The sequence below is a fragment of the Carassius carassius genome, chromosome 1 (genome assembly GCF_963082965.1).
Source record: "Carassius carassius chromosome 1, fCarCar2.1, whole genome shotgun sequence".
NCBI classification, from domain to species: Eukaryota; Metazoa; Chordata; class Actinopteri; order Cypriniformes; family Cyprinidae; genus Carassius; species Carassius carassius.
In genome coordinates, this window is record NC_081755.1 from 28,528,265 (window position 1) to 28,544,084 (window position 15,820).

The 15,820-nt window shown below is 38.9% G+C and overlaps 1 protein-coding gene and 1 pseudogene across 2 annotated transcripts; both read left to right on the plus strand.

Annotated features, from left to right (window-relative positions):
- The first annotated feature begins 1,135 nt into the window (after positions 1 to 1,135).
- On the plus strand, positions 1,136 to 8,107 carry LOC132123499 (outer dynein arm-docking complex subunit 4-like; annotated as a pseudogene).
- A 779-nt stretch (positions 8,108 to 8,886) lies between these two features.
- On the plus strand, positions 8,887 to 14,296 carry LOC132144065 (2',3'-cyclic-nucleotide 3'-phosphodiesterase-like). 2 transcript variants are annotated; one of them, XM_059554797.1, is made up of 4 exons: positions 8,887 to 9,119; positions 10,791 to 11,447; positions 11,525 to 11,652; positions 12,551 to 14,296. In XM_059554797.1, exons 2-4 carry the CDS (start codon positions 10,811 to 10,813, stop codon positions 13,019 to 13,021), a joined length of 1,236 nt encoding a protein of 411 aa, XP_059410780.1. In that variant the 5' UTR covers positions 8,887 to 9,119; positions 10,791 to 10,810; the 3' UTR covers positions 13,022 to 14,296. The 2 variants fall into 2 exon arrangements, with proteins under 2 accessions (XP_059410780.1, XP_059410789.1); XM_059554806.1 differs by lacking the exon at positions 8,887 to 9,119 and adding an exon at positions 9,862 to 10,018.
- The last annotated feature ends 1,524 nt before the right edge of the window (positions 14,297 to 15,820 follow it).

The following is a 15,820-nucleotide window of genomic DNA, read 5'->3' on the forward strand; positions in this document are numbered from 1 at the left end:
GCAAATCAGCTGTTTTTCCCAGGCTCACTCTAAATACTTTAATCTCACTTCCTATCTGCCCATAAACAGCCCCTCTCCCAGCACATTAGAGATCCAAATCCAAAGCACGTCAGAAAAAAAAACACGGGTTCATACAGGAAATCGTCACTGCTAGTGCCGTATAGATTGTTTAAACATGTACAGTCAGAATTCACACAGATATTATATTTATGCGACATTGCAAACCATTTTAAAGATTTTGTGAATGCAGCACATCATGCCAAATGTCACCGTAAGAAAAGCTCTGGTTCTGGGTTTCGTCAAGCGAGTGGATTGTTTGACTACTGCATACAGAGGTTCAGAGAGAGCGAGTTCTCGCACCTGTTGACCATGTTCCCTCTCTGTAAGATTCATTCGTCAATGTTGCCATTCGACCCCTTGCTGCATTGTACATTTTACTGGAATGTAAAGTGTTTCTTTGTGTTTATAGTTTATGACTGTTTAATTTTTTTTTTAACTGAAATACACTCTTTTTTGATATGTATATTTATTGTAAATTCGCTGGATGTGAGCCTTGGATGGATGGATGGATGGATGATCTTTCAATACACTAGGATCTACACTCTTAAAGGTTAAACCCAGGGAGAGACCATGTTTGGCCAGCACTCTTGTTAACTTCCGAATGAAAGAGCCTCTGGAAGGAGTGAATGTCAGAGGAGCTGATTGAACTGGGTATTTGTGGGTTTGATGGCATTGACTCCACAGTGTGTACAATATGGATCTATGTAAATTGCAGGCATGATCAGTGAGCCGTGTTTACCGTTTTACCTAAATGTTCCTTGACATTGGATGGCTGAAGATTTGTTGTGCTCCGGCATACTCTTGCTGTCTTTTGACCTGGCCGTGTACCCAGTTAGGAATCTGTGCAATTGAAGCATTTGTCTGGAATACGTTCATATTGCTCATCTTAAAAGATCTTCAGTGTATTCAGAAGACCATGTCCATGCTGACTTTGCTCACTCCGCTGGAACAGTCTTGACTATGGACAGTTTTTAAAAAGCCATGTAAATAAAGTAAGCCTCTTTCTGTTTCCCCTTCACCAAATTCTTAACTTCTCTGTCTCTTCTAGTACATATTTTGTATAAATACGCATAAAATGTCCGATAGCGAGGAAGGACAAGGGCCGAAGAGTCCATTTAGCACCTATGCAGCTGAAGGTGAGCAGCTGTTCCAGAAGGGAGAGTGGTACGTTTGAAATTTCTAACATTAAACAGTGCTTTATTTCACACTTTATAAGAGTCTTCTTGGCTGCCCATCAGGCTTTAAGTTTACAGCTTGATGATAAAAACTGTCTGGTTGCCAGATTCAGGTGTTATTTGAAACTTGTGGAAGCAGAGAGCACGCTGAAAGATGACAAAGACTTCTTCAAGCTGTGTTCATCTGTGCTGCTCAATTCAGTCTTATCTCCTCGATCGATAATAAGATCCCAGCAGGTTCAGCTTTGTATGTTCACTTGTCCTGAAGGGGGCGTACTTCCATAATATGAAACCTTATCACATGATTCTTGCAAAAGTAGGGCACTAAGTTGCCCCAGAAAGTATGTTGACACTTGTGGCACACTTAAAATTTGATTAGTATTATTGCATTCGATAAAGAAATATTAAACCAAGTGACATTTATGTCACAACACGCTTTTGAATTTTACAAAATAACATTGAATTAATAAAATGTTCTGTTTAAAAGTAAGACTTAAAGTTTTAAGACAAAAAGGACAGGTTAAACTAGTGAAACTTGACCATCCACTGAAGTCACCCTAAAGTAGTTGCAAACTAGAGAGGTTAGTTCTGGGAAAAGTAACATTAACCTGTTCAGATTAACACTTGGCTTGGTATTTTGTATGTAAGGCAATGCAATGAACTTTTTTAAGTGTGGCTTCAGTATCCAAATACTTTTTGGAGGTATTATATATATATATATATATATATATATATATATATATATATATATAACACTTTAAATTAATAAGCAGTTATGTTTAGTTTCTAAATGGAATATATAAAGTGGAAGTGACGTGACATACAGCCAAGTATGGTGACCCATACTTAGAATTTGTGCTCTCCATTTAACCCATCAAAAGTGCACACACACAGCAGTCGAACCCACAACCTTAGGGTTAGGAGTCGAACTCTCTAACCATTAGGCCACAACTTCCGCTGTTGCATATACAGGTGCATCTCAATCAATTATGTCATGGAAAAGTTCAGCTCATTCTCACTGCTGTGTGTGTGCACTTGGATGGGTTAAATGCAGAGCACCAATTCCAAGTATGGGTTAGCAAATGTCACAACTTCACTTTACATGTAGTGTCAGTGAAAACAATGGAACGTTTGGTGCCATTGTATGTTCCTCTAGGTTACTGTAACTGCTTGTATGTTCCTCTTTAGTTACTGTAACTGCTTTATGATAAACTTCTTTTTAGCAGATAACATATGATTCTCCTTCGGTCTCCATCATGTCTCCTGCAGGGTCTGTATCACAAAGCAGAAGCTCTCTACACTATGGGTGATTTTGAGTTTGCATTGGTTTACTATCACAGAAGCAATAAGCTGCATCCAGAGCTGCAGGAGTTCAGGCTTGGAATCCAGAAAGCTCAAGAGGCAATCGACAACTCAGTGGGCGGTAAGTCCCAAGACACAACATGATGAGAAATGTGGAGCTCATATTTTGGTTACACCGCAAACAGACCTCAGTTACCCACATCTCTCACCCGAACCCAAAGGTCCTTCCTCTGTGAAGCTGGAAAATATAGGAGACTTGTCTTTCTTCCACAAATCTAATGGGGTGTGCTGGCTATATTATCTTCTCGATCTCTTGCTCACCCTGCCACTGTGAATGCTTTCCATTTATGTTCAATTCAGCAGTAAACACATATTTGTTTGATTATTCAAAGGTTTGTTCCAAGCATTTGAATCATTCTCATAAGATGGAATCCAAAAAGCATGGCCAGAAGATGGACAAACATAAAAAAAACAGCCAAGGAACTTCAGGGAGAGCTATACTGTGACAGAGAATACTTAGAGAAACTTCTACAAGATGAGGGTGTGTGTTTTAGGGTTGGTTTGTTGTTGCTTTTGTTTTTTGTAGACCTTTTCAAATGTCAGATTGCATCTGTGCGTATTCTATGGAGTTTCGCAATCTGCTCCTCTACAGATCTTCTAAAAGGTAGGATACAAACTGGAGAGCATGTGCAAAATCTGATTGTGATGTATCTCATATCTGGACACACAGACGACGCTCTGGCTACAGCAGCATACACTGTCGTTCAAATGTTCGGGAGTTACAATTTCTTTATATATTTAAAAGAAGTCTCTTCTGCTCATCACGGATGCATTTATTTAATAAAAAAATACTGTAAAAACTAAAAAAATGTTACAATTTAAGCAACTCATTTCTATATAAAAATATTTTAAAATGTAGTTTATTCCTATGAAGGCAGCCATTAGTTACAACAATTATTATTATCAAAGAAGAAAATAGTAAAATAGTTTATTTAAACATAATACACCCATCTGATTATTTAAATACATAATAGTGCTTGCGGGGGATGGCATATGAACAGAACCCTAATCCTAATTATTAAACTTTGGCACGTAACTGTGTACCATTTGTGTCATGGACCTGAGTGATAGATCATTTCTGACTTGCTGAGAAGAGATGTGCTATTACTTTTCTAAAGCTGTGGTCACATTTACCATTGTCCTGCCAATTTCCATGGTCAAAACCAGTCCTTTCGGTAGGAATCTAGGTGTTTTGGAATTTAGGATGAGGGTGAAAGATTTTCCTGGTCAGATTTTGCAACAGGTTCAAGTTTGGTTACCCGAATTTGGTTGGAAAGTGACTGTGAGACTTTAGACTTAAGATTTTTGCCCGACGGACAACAAGACGGGTGAGAAAATTCTATAGACCCATACTGAAGGAGAAACCTCATAACCCAATAATGTCTTATCAATGCTCCGGCATCACAGGACCTTTGGATGGGCAAGCACTACTCTACATCATTTTCAGATAATGTTTTGTGTGCTATTGGCTATTTTTGAGTATTATCTCTTCAATTTACAACCTTGAGTTCAGGCAACACATATATGAAGTAGGCCAGTGAGCTCATGAAGGTGGTGAAGGAATGGTCTGAGGAAGTGCTGCCCAATGAGAGAAAAGTGCTTGGGAACCTCCACAGCTGCATTGGTAGTCATATAATATCAATAGTACAAGAATGAGAAATATGAAATTCTATGTTAAAAGCTTCTCTTATGTTCTATGTAGGCAATACACTGATGAATCTTGGGAATATGGACAAAGCTCTGCATCATCATGAGAAGGATCTGGAGCTGGCCAAAAAATGGTAGGCGACCATGAGAGCGGGAAAGCTACCTTTCTGTTTTTCTTGGTTAGTTAATAAACTAGAACTCATCCGGTGTGTTTGGTTTGTGCTTCGTTTCGTAGCAACCTGATGGACATTAAATCTGGTCTCTGGGCTCTGGTCAACATTGGCCATGTGTACGCACGGATTGGAAAGTTTCAACAAGCTCTTGAAGTGTAAGTGCATTTGCCTTTGATTAATATTGACTTTGGTGTTGATGTACACAGAGAAATCTATGGTTATATTCATTTAATTTTGTTCTGTGTGTGTTTGCATAGCTGGGAGGAGAAGTTGTCTCTAGTATATAGCGGGTTAGAGAAAGCACGAGACTGGTTCCCGCTCACTCATGGCTGCGGATGACATCTGCAATTAAAAATGGCAGGCAAGCAGAATGTGAGTCCAAACTACATTGCCCAGGAAGCTTAACAGACTCTCTGACCATGAATAATCAAATTTCCCACATTGCTTCGAATCAATAGGAGTTAATGTGGTCGTTATGTATATTTGATCCATGCCACGCCATACAATTAGATCATTTTACATCCTCTTTCTTTCTCTCTGACAGAGTGAAGCTGGGTAACCACAAGGCCTGTGTGTGTTACACTTTGGGAGGGCACTGGACCGGGCAAAACTGCTGCAGGACGACTCTGCCAGCGAAGCCATCCAGAAGGTCAACACAGACATTCCTATCCTGCTCTCTCACTCTCTCCCTCATCCATCTCGCCTGTGGCCTTTTCTATAGTCCCATTCAAACTACACTAAAATATGTGAAATTCTAAGTAATACACAATATGTTTTATATCACAGATGATCACAATTGTTGTTTGTTTGACTAAAGGTATACTCATATTTACTATTGTTCTGCAAATATTTATCCAGTCATTTCAATAGGAATACACGCAACCAGAAATTTTGCACAAGGGTGCTTTTCACTATACACACTGTGCCTTTAGTAGCTTTACAGAAATTAATGATGCTAATGTTTATAATACCTTAATAAATAGGTACAGTATAAGATCTTAAAACAAAGATTGTAATAAAAGCAGTCTAAAACTAGAATTGCAAGTACTAAAAACAGTACCAACTCCCCTCTACATCATCGAGGCTGGAGTTTCCTTTGCTACACAGCACAACAATCTTGTCCAATCTCTCTATCTGTCCACCCCCAACTTCTAGTGGCGGCCATCTTAAATGCACTTTTTTTTTCAGTTTTTCCCAAATTAGAACATACCCAAAAAGTTTTTTTTTTATATATATAAACAACTTTTGCCTTTCGACTCTTATTATATACATGGTTTAGAAACAAATTTGTAACTAAATACAATTAAAAAGAGAATGAATAAGCCAAAACATTTGCACCAACATTAACAGTGAAAGCTGTGATGGTTGACATTTTCAAAGTCTCTCCATCACACAGACTAAAACTGAGCAAATATATAGTTTACATTTTGGGCCGATGCAAGCAATCACGCAGTTGAGATATGCTATATATAAATATCACTCTAAACAAGTATACTGTATGTATGCCGATGAAGTTTTAAATATTTATATATCCACTTTTATATAAAAGTCGGCAAAATAAAAAATTAAGCAGTTGTTATTTGCTATATAGTACATATTGCATTATGTTACTTACACAAATAAAATTGGATATAATATAAATACGAATTTATATAAAGAACTGTGCATTTTTTTCTGCATTGTCACACCCCGTAGCTCTGCCAACAGTGAAAACTCATTGGACCAAATTCCTGCTCCTAGTGCATGTTAAATATTACATGTGGAGATTGATTGTGGAAGCTAAGACACATATCCAAAGTTCTGTCATGAAACTCTAGATGGCGCAGTCAGATTCACTCAGACATAATGACATCATTATGACATGGCGCAGCTGATTGGTTATTTTTTGAGCCAATGAGCTGCTGCTCAACATTCAAATACTTGGTTTATGCTTGTAGCATTTAAAGCGTGCTTCAGAAACCCTTCACCTTCCCCAGCTCCACCTGTATAGATCTGCTACGGGGTGATTCATGTGTGATATATGGGGATTATTTCATGTATGTTATATGTGCAGCAGCAGTATTTCTTACATGTTCAAGGCAGCATGTTTGTGGATGCATCGGCAGTAGCAAGTCTCTGTACTTTTGCCGTAGCAGATCTATTCTGCCAAGACCAAACACGTTACCATTTTCATGTTCATCACCATGCCAAAGCCTCAGAGAGTTGACATTACAGAACTGTTATTTTGTAACAAACCCTGAACTTGCATAAGAAGAGTTACTTAATATTTGTAAATAGGAGTTGTTTTGTCCTAACATGAACTGATAATTGTAATTTTTACATGCATTCATTGATCAGTTATCTCGTATTCTCGTATCTGATTCTAGATCATTCCATTCTTCTGATATTATATTTCTTCATATTACCCTGATATTATTTGTTTTACCATAATCAATTTTGGCACCCTGCAGGCTCTGCGTGAAGCAAGACACAGAGTGACTCAGTAAAATGAGAAACCCCTCTGAATAAAATGGCAGCAATCAACTTCCATCCACCCACAAGACAAGTCAGAACTAATGCATCCCCACTTGTGGAATAAAGTTTATCTGAGGAACATTGTGTTGGATTGCAGTCAGTGTTATTGGTGAAGGATGACTTTATTACTTCCTTTTCTGGGCTTATTACCATATGGGTAAAAATATTTTTGCATAGTTTTACATAATTAAACATGCCACAGTTTCAGAGGTATAACAAATCATGTGCTATATTTGTGATGCAGTGTCTAAGTGATGTTGCCCAGATGCTGTTAATGTTTTCCAATAGACCCACACATACTGTGACCTTCTGTTGACATAGAGAAATACTCTTTTAATTCATAATCCAACCATAGAGGTTTGAACTGAAATTCATTCAAATGAATTTGTACCTCTAATTTTATATAAATTTGATATTGACTTTATGTGCTCAACAAAACTAAACAGAAGTATAAGCCCTGTCCGAATGCTTAACTACGCATTACTGGCAGTTTGTGTGTGAGAGTATTTTTGTGTGGGTTATATCTGCTATTTATGCACACACCACAAAAGCTTGTGAGAAAGCGGTCACAGCTAACCTGCATTTGTTCTGAGCTCCACTGTGATAAGCTGAAGCAGCGATTCTTAACTGCAGAACCTGTCCGTGCAATGTCAGACAGCATAACCACTCAGAAATCCTGCATACATTTCACACGTCCCTCACGGATAACAACAAGACACAGCATGCACACTCCAGCTGTTTTCATTTTTACAGGTATGCTTTTGTATAACTGGCATGTAAACATGCATTTAAAGAGCATGTGGTGCCTGCAGATCCTTTTTTATTCTTTACAGACTTCATTTTAAAACACAAACAAAGGAATTGAACACTTTGATCATTTTGAAAAGCATGTATTCAATATGATATATTCTGACATAATCTCATGATTACAAGGACCTTACTGAGTCTGCTGGAAATCAAGTCCATACTTGTGTGATGCATGAAAAGCTTGAGAAATGTTTTTGTCTTATCCAAAGATTGTTGCAATATATATTTTATGCAGTAGATACTATCAAACCTATAGGTGTCGACAAGCATTACTGTAATGGCCTACTGCCAATCTGTCCTTAATCAGTGACTTTTATGCAAATTGTAACAATTTGTGATGTTTGCTCTAAAAGTAGGCCTATATACAATGACTTTGTATCAAAGGTTCGCAAAATTCTGCAACAAATGTTTTTTTCGCGCTGCTATGGTTAGCTTAACACCATATATCTATATTACTTTTTAATTAAACACATTTTTCATGATATATTTGGGATGTTCAAAACATTAAGTGATAAATAAAATAAATAAAAGTATTTTAATGCTTTTTTTACTGACGTGATTGACAAAAACTGATATAATGCAGTACTGTTTCCATTAACACTCACACAAACACTCATTCATACATACATAGCCTACATATGATATATACATACTATATATATATATATATATATATATATATATATATACACACAGTATTTTTTTTTAGTTTCCTACCATAGCTATGCAAAGTAAAAAGGGGTGCTAAAGTCTGATTTTGTGGTGGGCTGTGCTTTAAAATCGAATAAAATAATAATACATTTAAATAAAACATTCGTTAGAAATTTATTAAAAGGTAATCAAATGTAGTTACACTACTTATTACATTTTAAATAGGGTAACTTGTAATATGTAACCTATTATACTTCCAAAATAACCTTCCCAACACTGATGACCTTCGACCTATTCGCACACTCTGCTTACATTGGGGATTTACAGTTAGTCATTGTCATTGGTCATTGTTAAGAAATAAAGTTAAGACTGAACTGTTCTGAGTAATTAAACCACGTGATATTCGAGACATAAAGATGAGTAGTATGACGAACCTAAAAATAAAATAAATTCCGGTCGCTGACGTGCACAGTGATGCAGCGGGAGCGCGCACAAAACCTGCCTCTGTTCAGTTTAATATCTGCCTCTCCCTTCCGCGTCCGCGTGCACATGAGCGTGCCGAAGTGCCAGTGGTTTCCGTTTTGTTTCCTGATTATTGCCAGTGCTCGGCTAGGCGGGGGTTTCAGCGCAGCGCTCTGGAGAAACGTGCAATTTGGCTGTACGACGCTTTGAACCTTCAGCCTCGGAGAACGGTGACAGCTTTTCATACATCTGCCAACGTTGTAATCAAGTGAGTTTCTTTTACGCTGATCACTGTCTGTTACTTTATCTTCTAGAACGTATTTGCAACCATTGAGTTTGATTGTGCATATCTAATTTTAAGCGAAAACAAAGATTTTAGATGAAACGCATAAAAAAATGGTGCCTCTGGCATGTGCTTTATATCCCAGCTGCGCTAGGCATCTCCACGCTGATTTGTTTTGTCTGCATGCAGCATGGCTGGGCACTGCCACTCCCCAAACCATGGCTTTGCATTGTTACCGCTGATTAACTGAGCTCACGCATTTGCTCGTATTCATGTACGAGTCGCTGTAGATTTAGACATTCACTGAATTAAGTGTAGTTTTTTCTGCTAACAATTTTTCCATCAAGCTGTCTAAATTCGTTTGCGCAACGTCGTTTAATCACTTAACGTTATATGTGTCTGACCTCTGCTTGATGTGTTGCTAACGTCTGAGTGAATGTGGGCGTTTTGGGTTTTCTTTGTCTTCCAGAGATTAGGTGGCGTGTCCGAATCTAATTTGGCCACACAAAGGCTGCGTATCAAAATCCAGTTAGCTGCCTACCTAGACCGCAATTGGGCATCAGACACGCAGAACTGACTTTGCTTCCGAGAAATGCTGCCTCAGCAGGCAGCACACTTGATATTAGACACATCCACAAAAAAAAAAAAAAAAAAAAACCCTGGCCTAATGATGTGCAGGTGTTAGTGCCTCACGGTTCAGTGCAGAGCTCCTGTAAAACGGGGGCCTGCGTCTGCTTTTCACACACTTTCATCAGAACCTGGGCCGTGTCCAGGATGAACCTAAAACTAGTTTGTGTAAAACCCAAGTTAATATTTAGTGGCGGTAAGCGGTGCTTTTTGAACCCATCATCATTTGATAATTGTGTCGCTTGGCTGATATCAAGGTTTGTCCATTGATTAAGCTGTAAAGATTTACATTGTTCTATAAAATGGGGAACAGATGTTTTTTTTTCGGCCAGAAGGTGACTGTCAAGTGGTTTCACAACGAAAAAGTCATTTGACATCTGATGACTCTTAACAACCTAATATCTGAGCTACAGCTGTACTTCTGCTTATTAATCTGACACGTGACATTAGTAGACAGCGATGTGATGGTGCAGAGTATCTTTAAAAACAAAGAAAAAAAAAAACGTGCAGCATACAGAGCTTCTACGTTTTACTTCAGGCCTCCATTAAAGAGAAAAAGACGGTAGACCAAGAGAAATCTGGATAAAAAGCAAAGGAGTAATGTACAGGCCAGAAAGAAAAGCAGCTCTTGCATTGGCAGTCTGATGCCTACTCGGATTTCACTAGAAATGCACAGTGGTGTTTTATTTCATATGAATTTGAATGTGCACTGGTCTTAATGGAGCAGTGATTTTCAGATTTGCTCAGAAGGACGAGAGCTGGACGCTGTACAGAGGTTTCAGAACTAAAATATGCAGTTGTGGGTAGTAAAACTGAAGTTTCCAAGAGCCTACGTGCTGTGAAGGGTCTGAAGAAGTGGTCGTTATGACTGCCACGTTCAGGTGGATGGTTTCTGTTAATCTTTACCAAGCGTTCCTGGGGCTGCCTGTTAACCCCTTGTTCACATTAGCATTCTCATGCAACTCCTCTCATGTACAGCGTAATCTCTTTGAAAAAATACATTCGCACTCACTCTTTTCTGTTTATCAGAAACAGCCTGCTGTGTAGCAATGGACGCTGAACAGAATCAGGAAGTTCCAGAGGCTGTTGCTGAGACACAGGAAGTGGCGATGAAACAAGAGGAGAAAGTGGAGTCCAAAGAGGTGGCACCTTCAGAATCCGAGAAGACCCCCGAGACGGAGCATTCTGCTGGGGAATTGCCAGAAAAGGAGAAAGTGATGGACTCTGAAGCGCCTCCTGCCAAACCGTCTGAACCCGAGGTGGCGCCGGAAAAATCTCCTGAGGAAACCCCGGCTGCCGAGTCTTCTGCGGAACCCCCTGAGCCAGAACAGAAGAAGTCTGAGGAGCCACCGGTCCAAGTGAATTCTGAGCCTGAGAAGCAGGAGGAAGAAGCTGTGAAAGAGGCAGAGTCCAAACCCACCGCTGTGAATGAAGCCAAGCCCGAAGAATCTGATAAAGGTGAGAAGACAAAGACCGAAGGAGGAGAGGAAAAGGTACAGCCAGAGGCTGATGGAGTTAAAGCTGAGCCTCTGAAAGAGACCGAGATTAAGCAGAAAGAGCCAGAGCTGCCTTTTTTCTTTGGCTGGTTCCTGCTTCCAGAGGAAGAGGAACGAATTAAATGTGCAACCATGGACTTTCTCAAGACACTGGACACTTTGGAGGCCTTCAAAGAACACATCAGTGAATGTGAGCGAATGACTGTGTCGACACACACACTTGTGGTTGGTGTGTTTGTAGTGCTGATTTGGTTTTGTTTGTTCTAGTTACTGGTGAGGCGGAGAAAGAAGTGGATCTTGAGCAGTATTTCCAGAATCCATTGCAACTCCACTGCACTACAAAGTTCTGTGATTATGGGAAAGCAGAGGGGGCTAAAGAGTATGCAGAGCTACAGGTAAACAAATATGGCATTAATCCGTTTTAATGAAAAGGTTGTCATTTTCAAATGACAGCCTTTAAGTTTCCACACAATGTTTACAGAAAAAATACTTTAAACTGTTCAAAATACTCATCCATATATTTACAAATCAAAAATCATGAGTGAATATATGGACAGTGGTCTCTCCAAACAGGCCAACAAAGTCTGTTAAGATGGAGTAGTCTTTCTTTTTCTTAAATTAATTCTTGTTTGTTATTAATGTTAATTTATTCGGATTAATTTATTATACATGGAAATTAACTTGAACTTAGATTAGGAAGTATGAGTTTTTGCACAATTTATAAATATAGATATTTTATTAGTTTGTACTTTTTTAATGTAAATAGACGATGGTTTTATTCAGAGGTATTTAACGGATTTATTAAAATATATCTGTTTTTTTTTTTTAATTTGTCTAGTGTACATCTGAAACGTCTTATAACTTTTTGTTAATTGTATACCTTGTGTAATTAATTCTGAGATTGCCTTGATGCTGGCATGACATTTAAAATGAATAAATAAAATATGCATGAATGAAATGGCAAGAGAATAATTATCTTTGTATACAGTGCACGGAGAGGCAGAAATACCATTATAACTTTTTTTTTTTTTAATTATAAAGAGAACTGAAACAAAATGCAGAAATGAATAGTGTCATCCAACAAAAAAGTAATTAACAAATCAATAAAAAAAAACATGTAAATGTGTCAGTATACAAGTGTAAGTATGTTAAATGTAGATTAATGATTGCTGAAATAGTGTATTGGTAGTACATGAAACCAAATGCATTAACTGATGCTAACAAATGGAACTTTATCACAAAGTGCTATCAAATATTAATACAGTACTTATTTGACCATATTTTGACTTGCAGGTGGTCAAGGAATCCCTTACCAAATCTTATGAGCTTTCCGTCACTGCTCTCATAGTGACCCCTCGTACGTTTGGGGCCCGTGTGGCTTTGACAGAAACCCAGGTGAAGCTGTGGCCCGAGGGAGCGGACAAAGAAGGGGTCCCTCCGGCCCTCCTGCCCAGTGTAGAGGCTCTTCCAGCGGGTAGCCGTGCCCACGTCACATTAGGCTGCTCGGCAGGTGTGGAAGCGGTTCAGACCGGTTTGGATTTGCTGGAGATCCTGGCTCTGCAGAAAGAGGGCAAGGAGGGCACCCAGGTCGAGATGGACTTGGGTACTTTGACCTACCTGAGCGAGGGCCGCTGGTTCCTCGCCCTGAGGGAACCGATTAACGCAGATACCACCTTCACTAGCTTCTCCGAGGACAAGCCCAGCACCAGCGACCAGGGTAAAAAGAATGGAGAGAAGAAAAAGAAAAAGTGTACCATTCTGTGAGTGCAAAGCGAGGAGGAGAAGAGAGGGGAGGAAGGAGAAGACATTTTTCCTAAGGGCTTCGGCCCTCGGTTGGCTGAGGATGATGTTGTGTTTTTGCATGTGTGTAGGTGGATTGCGTGTATGTTTCGCAGCTTAAGTGTGTGCACAGGGATGGCTTGGGATGATTTAGCAGGCAGTGTGAGACCAGACGTTCCAAAGTGGCCTGCTGGCTCCCGGCTTTCTCTTAGCTGGTGCCTTTTTTTCCTTTTGCCTGGCAACACGAGCTCAGAGGCCTTAGTATCTGCCTTAAGGTCATGGATCACTCTGCTTTAGGTGCTAGTTCACTTGGCTGTTTGGCCGCCACACCATCCCTGTCCCCTTTACACAGGTACATCCACGATCGGTCTTCCTTACACGTGACGCTCATGTAGAACACTTAGATTTAGCACAACATCACTGGTTTGATTAATTTATACTCCGTTCCAGCCGAGTTCTTGTTGATTAGTCTAGACGCATGGTTCCACATTCAGGATCTTTAGAAGATTTGAAGCTTCTCAATTTAAATTTAGATCTTCGAGTTCATGAAATGGAGCACCTTGATCCTTCATCACAGGAAGTTTTGGCATAGAGTATAAATTTGTTAGTTTAGTATGTGATTTCTTCCTAGTCCCTCTCTTTCTTCAGCCTTTGTGGAGCTGATAATTTTCCAAGAATTCATGCTGCACCTTTATAATCTCACAGATAGTGATCCGTTGTGTGTGTGTGTGCATGCCTTCTGCCAAAAAAGAAAAAGAAAAAAAAGGTTAATCTCTCTCTCGCAATCACGTAAAATTCACCAAGGTTTTTCATTTTATCAAATCAGATTACATGCTCTCTGTGACATGTTTTTAGGCTAAAGTGTGTATGTGTATGAAAGTGTTCTCTCCAAGATATCGTTTACAGGGTTGGTCACACCATCGGAGACCCCTTTCGAATTTACAGCCCGTCACGTCGGATGAGACATGCCTGTACTTCTCTTCATATCTGTACGATCAGCTCTTTCATAAACCAGTATATTCACATGTGATAGTACATTTACTCTCTCTGTCTCTCTCATTATCAGTTTTGAAAAAAAAAAAAAAGTTCACTCTTAATACTGTGACGAGCATCTATCTGGTGCCTTCCTCTTCTGTAGGTTTCTAGATGGCCGAAGCTATGCTTCTTATAGGTCTCTGACATCAAGGCACTAAATATTTTGCACTTACCTTGTTTTTCATTTGTTTTTGTACACTTAATAAAGAATGTGCTTGGCTCTGACATCCCTGGCATTCTGTCCTTGCTGTAAGTGAATTGTTTTCTTAAGGTTTGAAGGATTTAACTTATGAGTTAGCTTGTTCTAATTAAGGAAGTGTGTGTAATCATTTGTTCCAAATGTGTGGTTTCATGCTCATTCCACTTCAAATAGTTTCCACCTTTGCACAAATTAGCAAATGCATAACTTCAGCAAGCATCATGCATCAACACAAACAAATGCAGGGGATAGGTAACTATAACTTAAGTGGCTCATGAATACAAAACCTTTTAATTACAGCACAAGTGCATCTTCCGGTTTAGTTCATTTCACAGTAAGTTTGCCAGTAGGGGGCGATTGTCTCCACTGAAAGCTTCTAGATGGAGAATTTTGTAGATGTAGCTCAACAGCTAGTGAGTCGACCAACAAGAGAGGCAAGAATATGTTAAATCAATGATCCCTCCCAGGCAAATTTATCTCTCTGTGACATGCAAGATTTAACTTGTACCGAGGTGATCATTTGCATAAATATGGTTGAGGTGGGTGTTTCTTTGAAGAAACACCATCTATGTCTGGATTGTGCGGCTTGGGTACATTCTCAGTGATTATAACAGAATATATACTATATATTTCACAACTATATTTATATGTGTGCATGAACAATGTGCAGGCTTTTACAATGTAACTGAGATGTCATATTGAATATAACCGTGATGAAATCAAGACTGAGGGGTAGACTTTACAATGGCATGCAAGTCCTAAATCATGTAATTTTCACACATTTTTGTCTAGTGAGTTTTTTCTTTTTTTTTTTTTTTTTTTGCTCATCAGCTTTATAATTGGCATGTTGTTTAACAACAGTATAATCCACTGAGCACAATCAACTTCCCTCATAGACTGGTTTTCATTCCTGTCAAAAATAAAATATACCACTTCCCGCCAAAGCCCTATACCACACTGGTAAACTTGTGGTTTCCAAACTGATTTATCAGATTCTTGCTTCTGCAAACACTGTTGACCTACAGTGATCAATGGTTATGTTTCTATTTGAAGCCCGTACTGTCTGTTTTGTAAATTCAAGTGGAGTCATGTCTCTTGGCAGGAGCCTTTCAACCCATTAGCTAATGCTGCTGTGGACAGAGGAGCCAAAGTGCCCTTTGTAAAGGCCAATTCATTCACCTGAAAAAGCTTTGATTTTATCTGACGTGATGCATTAGATATGAAGCTAATTCAATTTTAAATTACAATTTTAAATGACTCTTGTGCAAAAGAAAGGAATGTGCTTCCTGGGGAGCCTGACTTTGAGAAAGCCTCTGCTGGATTTGTATATATTGAGCAAATTAATATATTATATTTTGTGAAAATAATGGTTGTTGTTTTGTTCAGTAATTCTTGTAATATTCAAAGTGTCACTCTTGTTGCTAAGACCTAGTCAAGTGATTATGAATTAAATGCTCTAAATATTACATCATGACTTTCATATGTGAACAGACTGTGCATGCAGTATATGGGCTAAGAGTATGGTGCAATTTCTAGCAATGATTGTTTAC

Coding starts and splice junctions, on each gene's coding strand:
- LOC132144065 (XM_059554797.1), top strand. CDS start 10,811: ATGGACGCTGAACAGAATCAGGAAGTTCCAGAGGCTGTTGCTGAGACA. Junction 11,448..11,524: donor CAAAGAACACATCAGTGAAT/GTGAGCGAATGA, acceptor TGTTTGTTCTAG/TTACTGGTGAGGCGGAGAAA. Junction 11,653..12,550: donor AAGAGTATGCAGAGCTACAG/GTAAACAAATAT, acceptor TTTGACTTGCAG/GTGGTCAAGGAATCCCTTAC.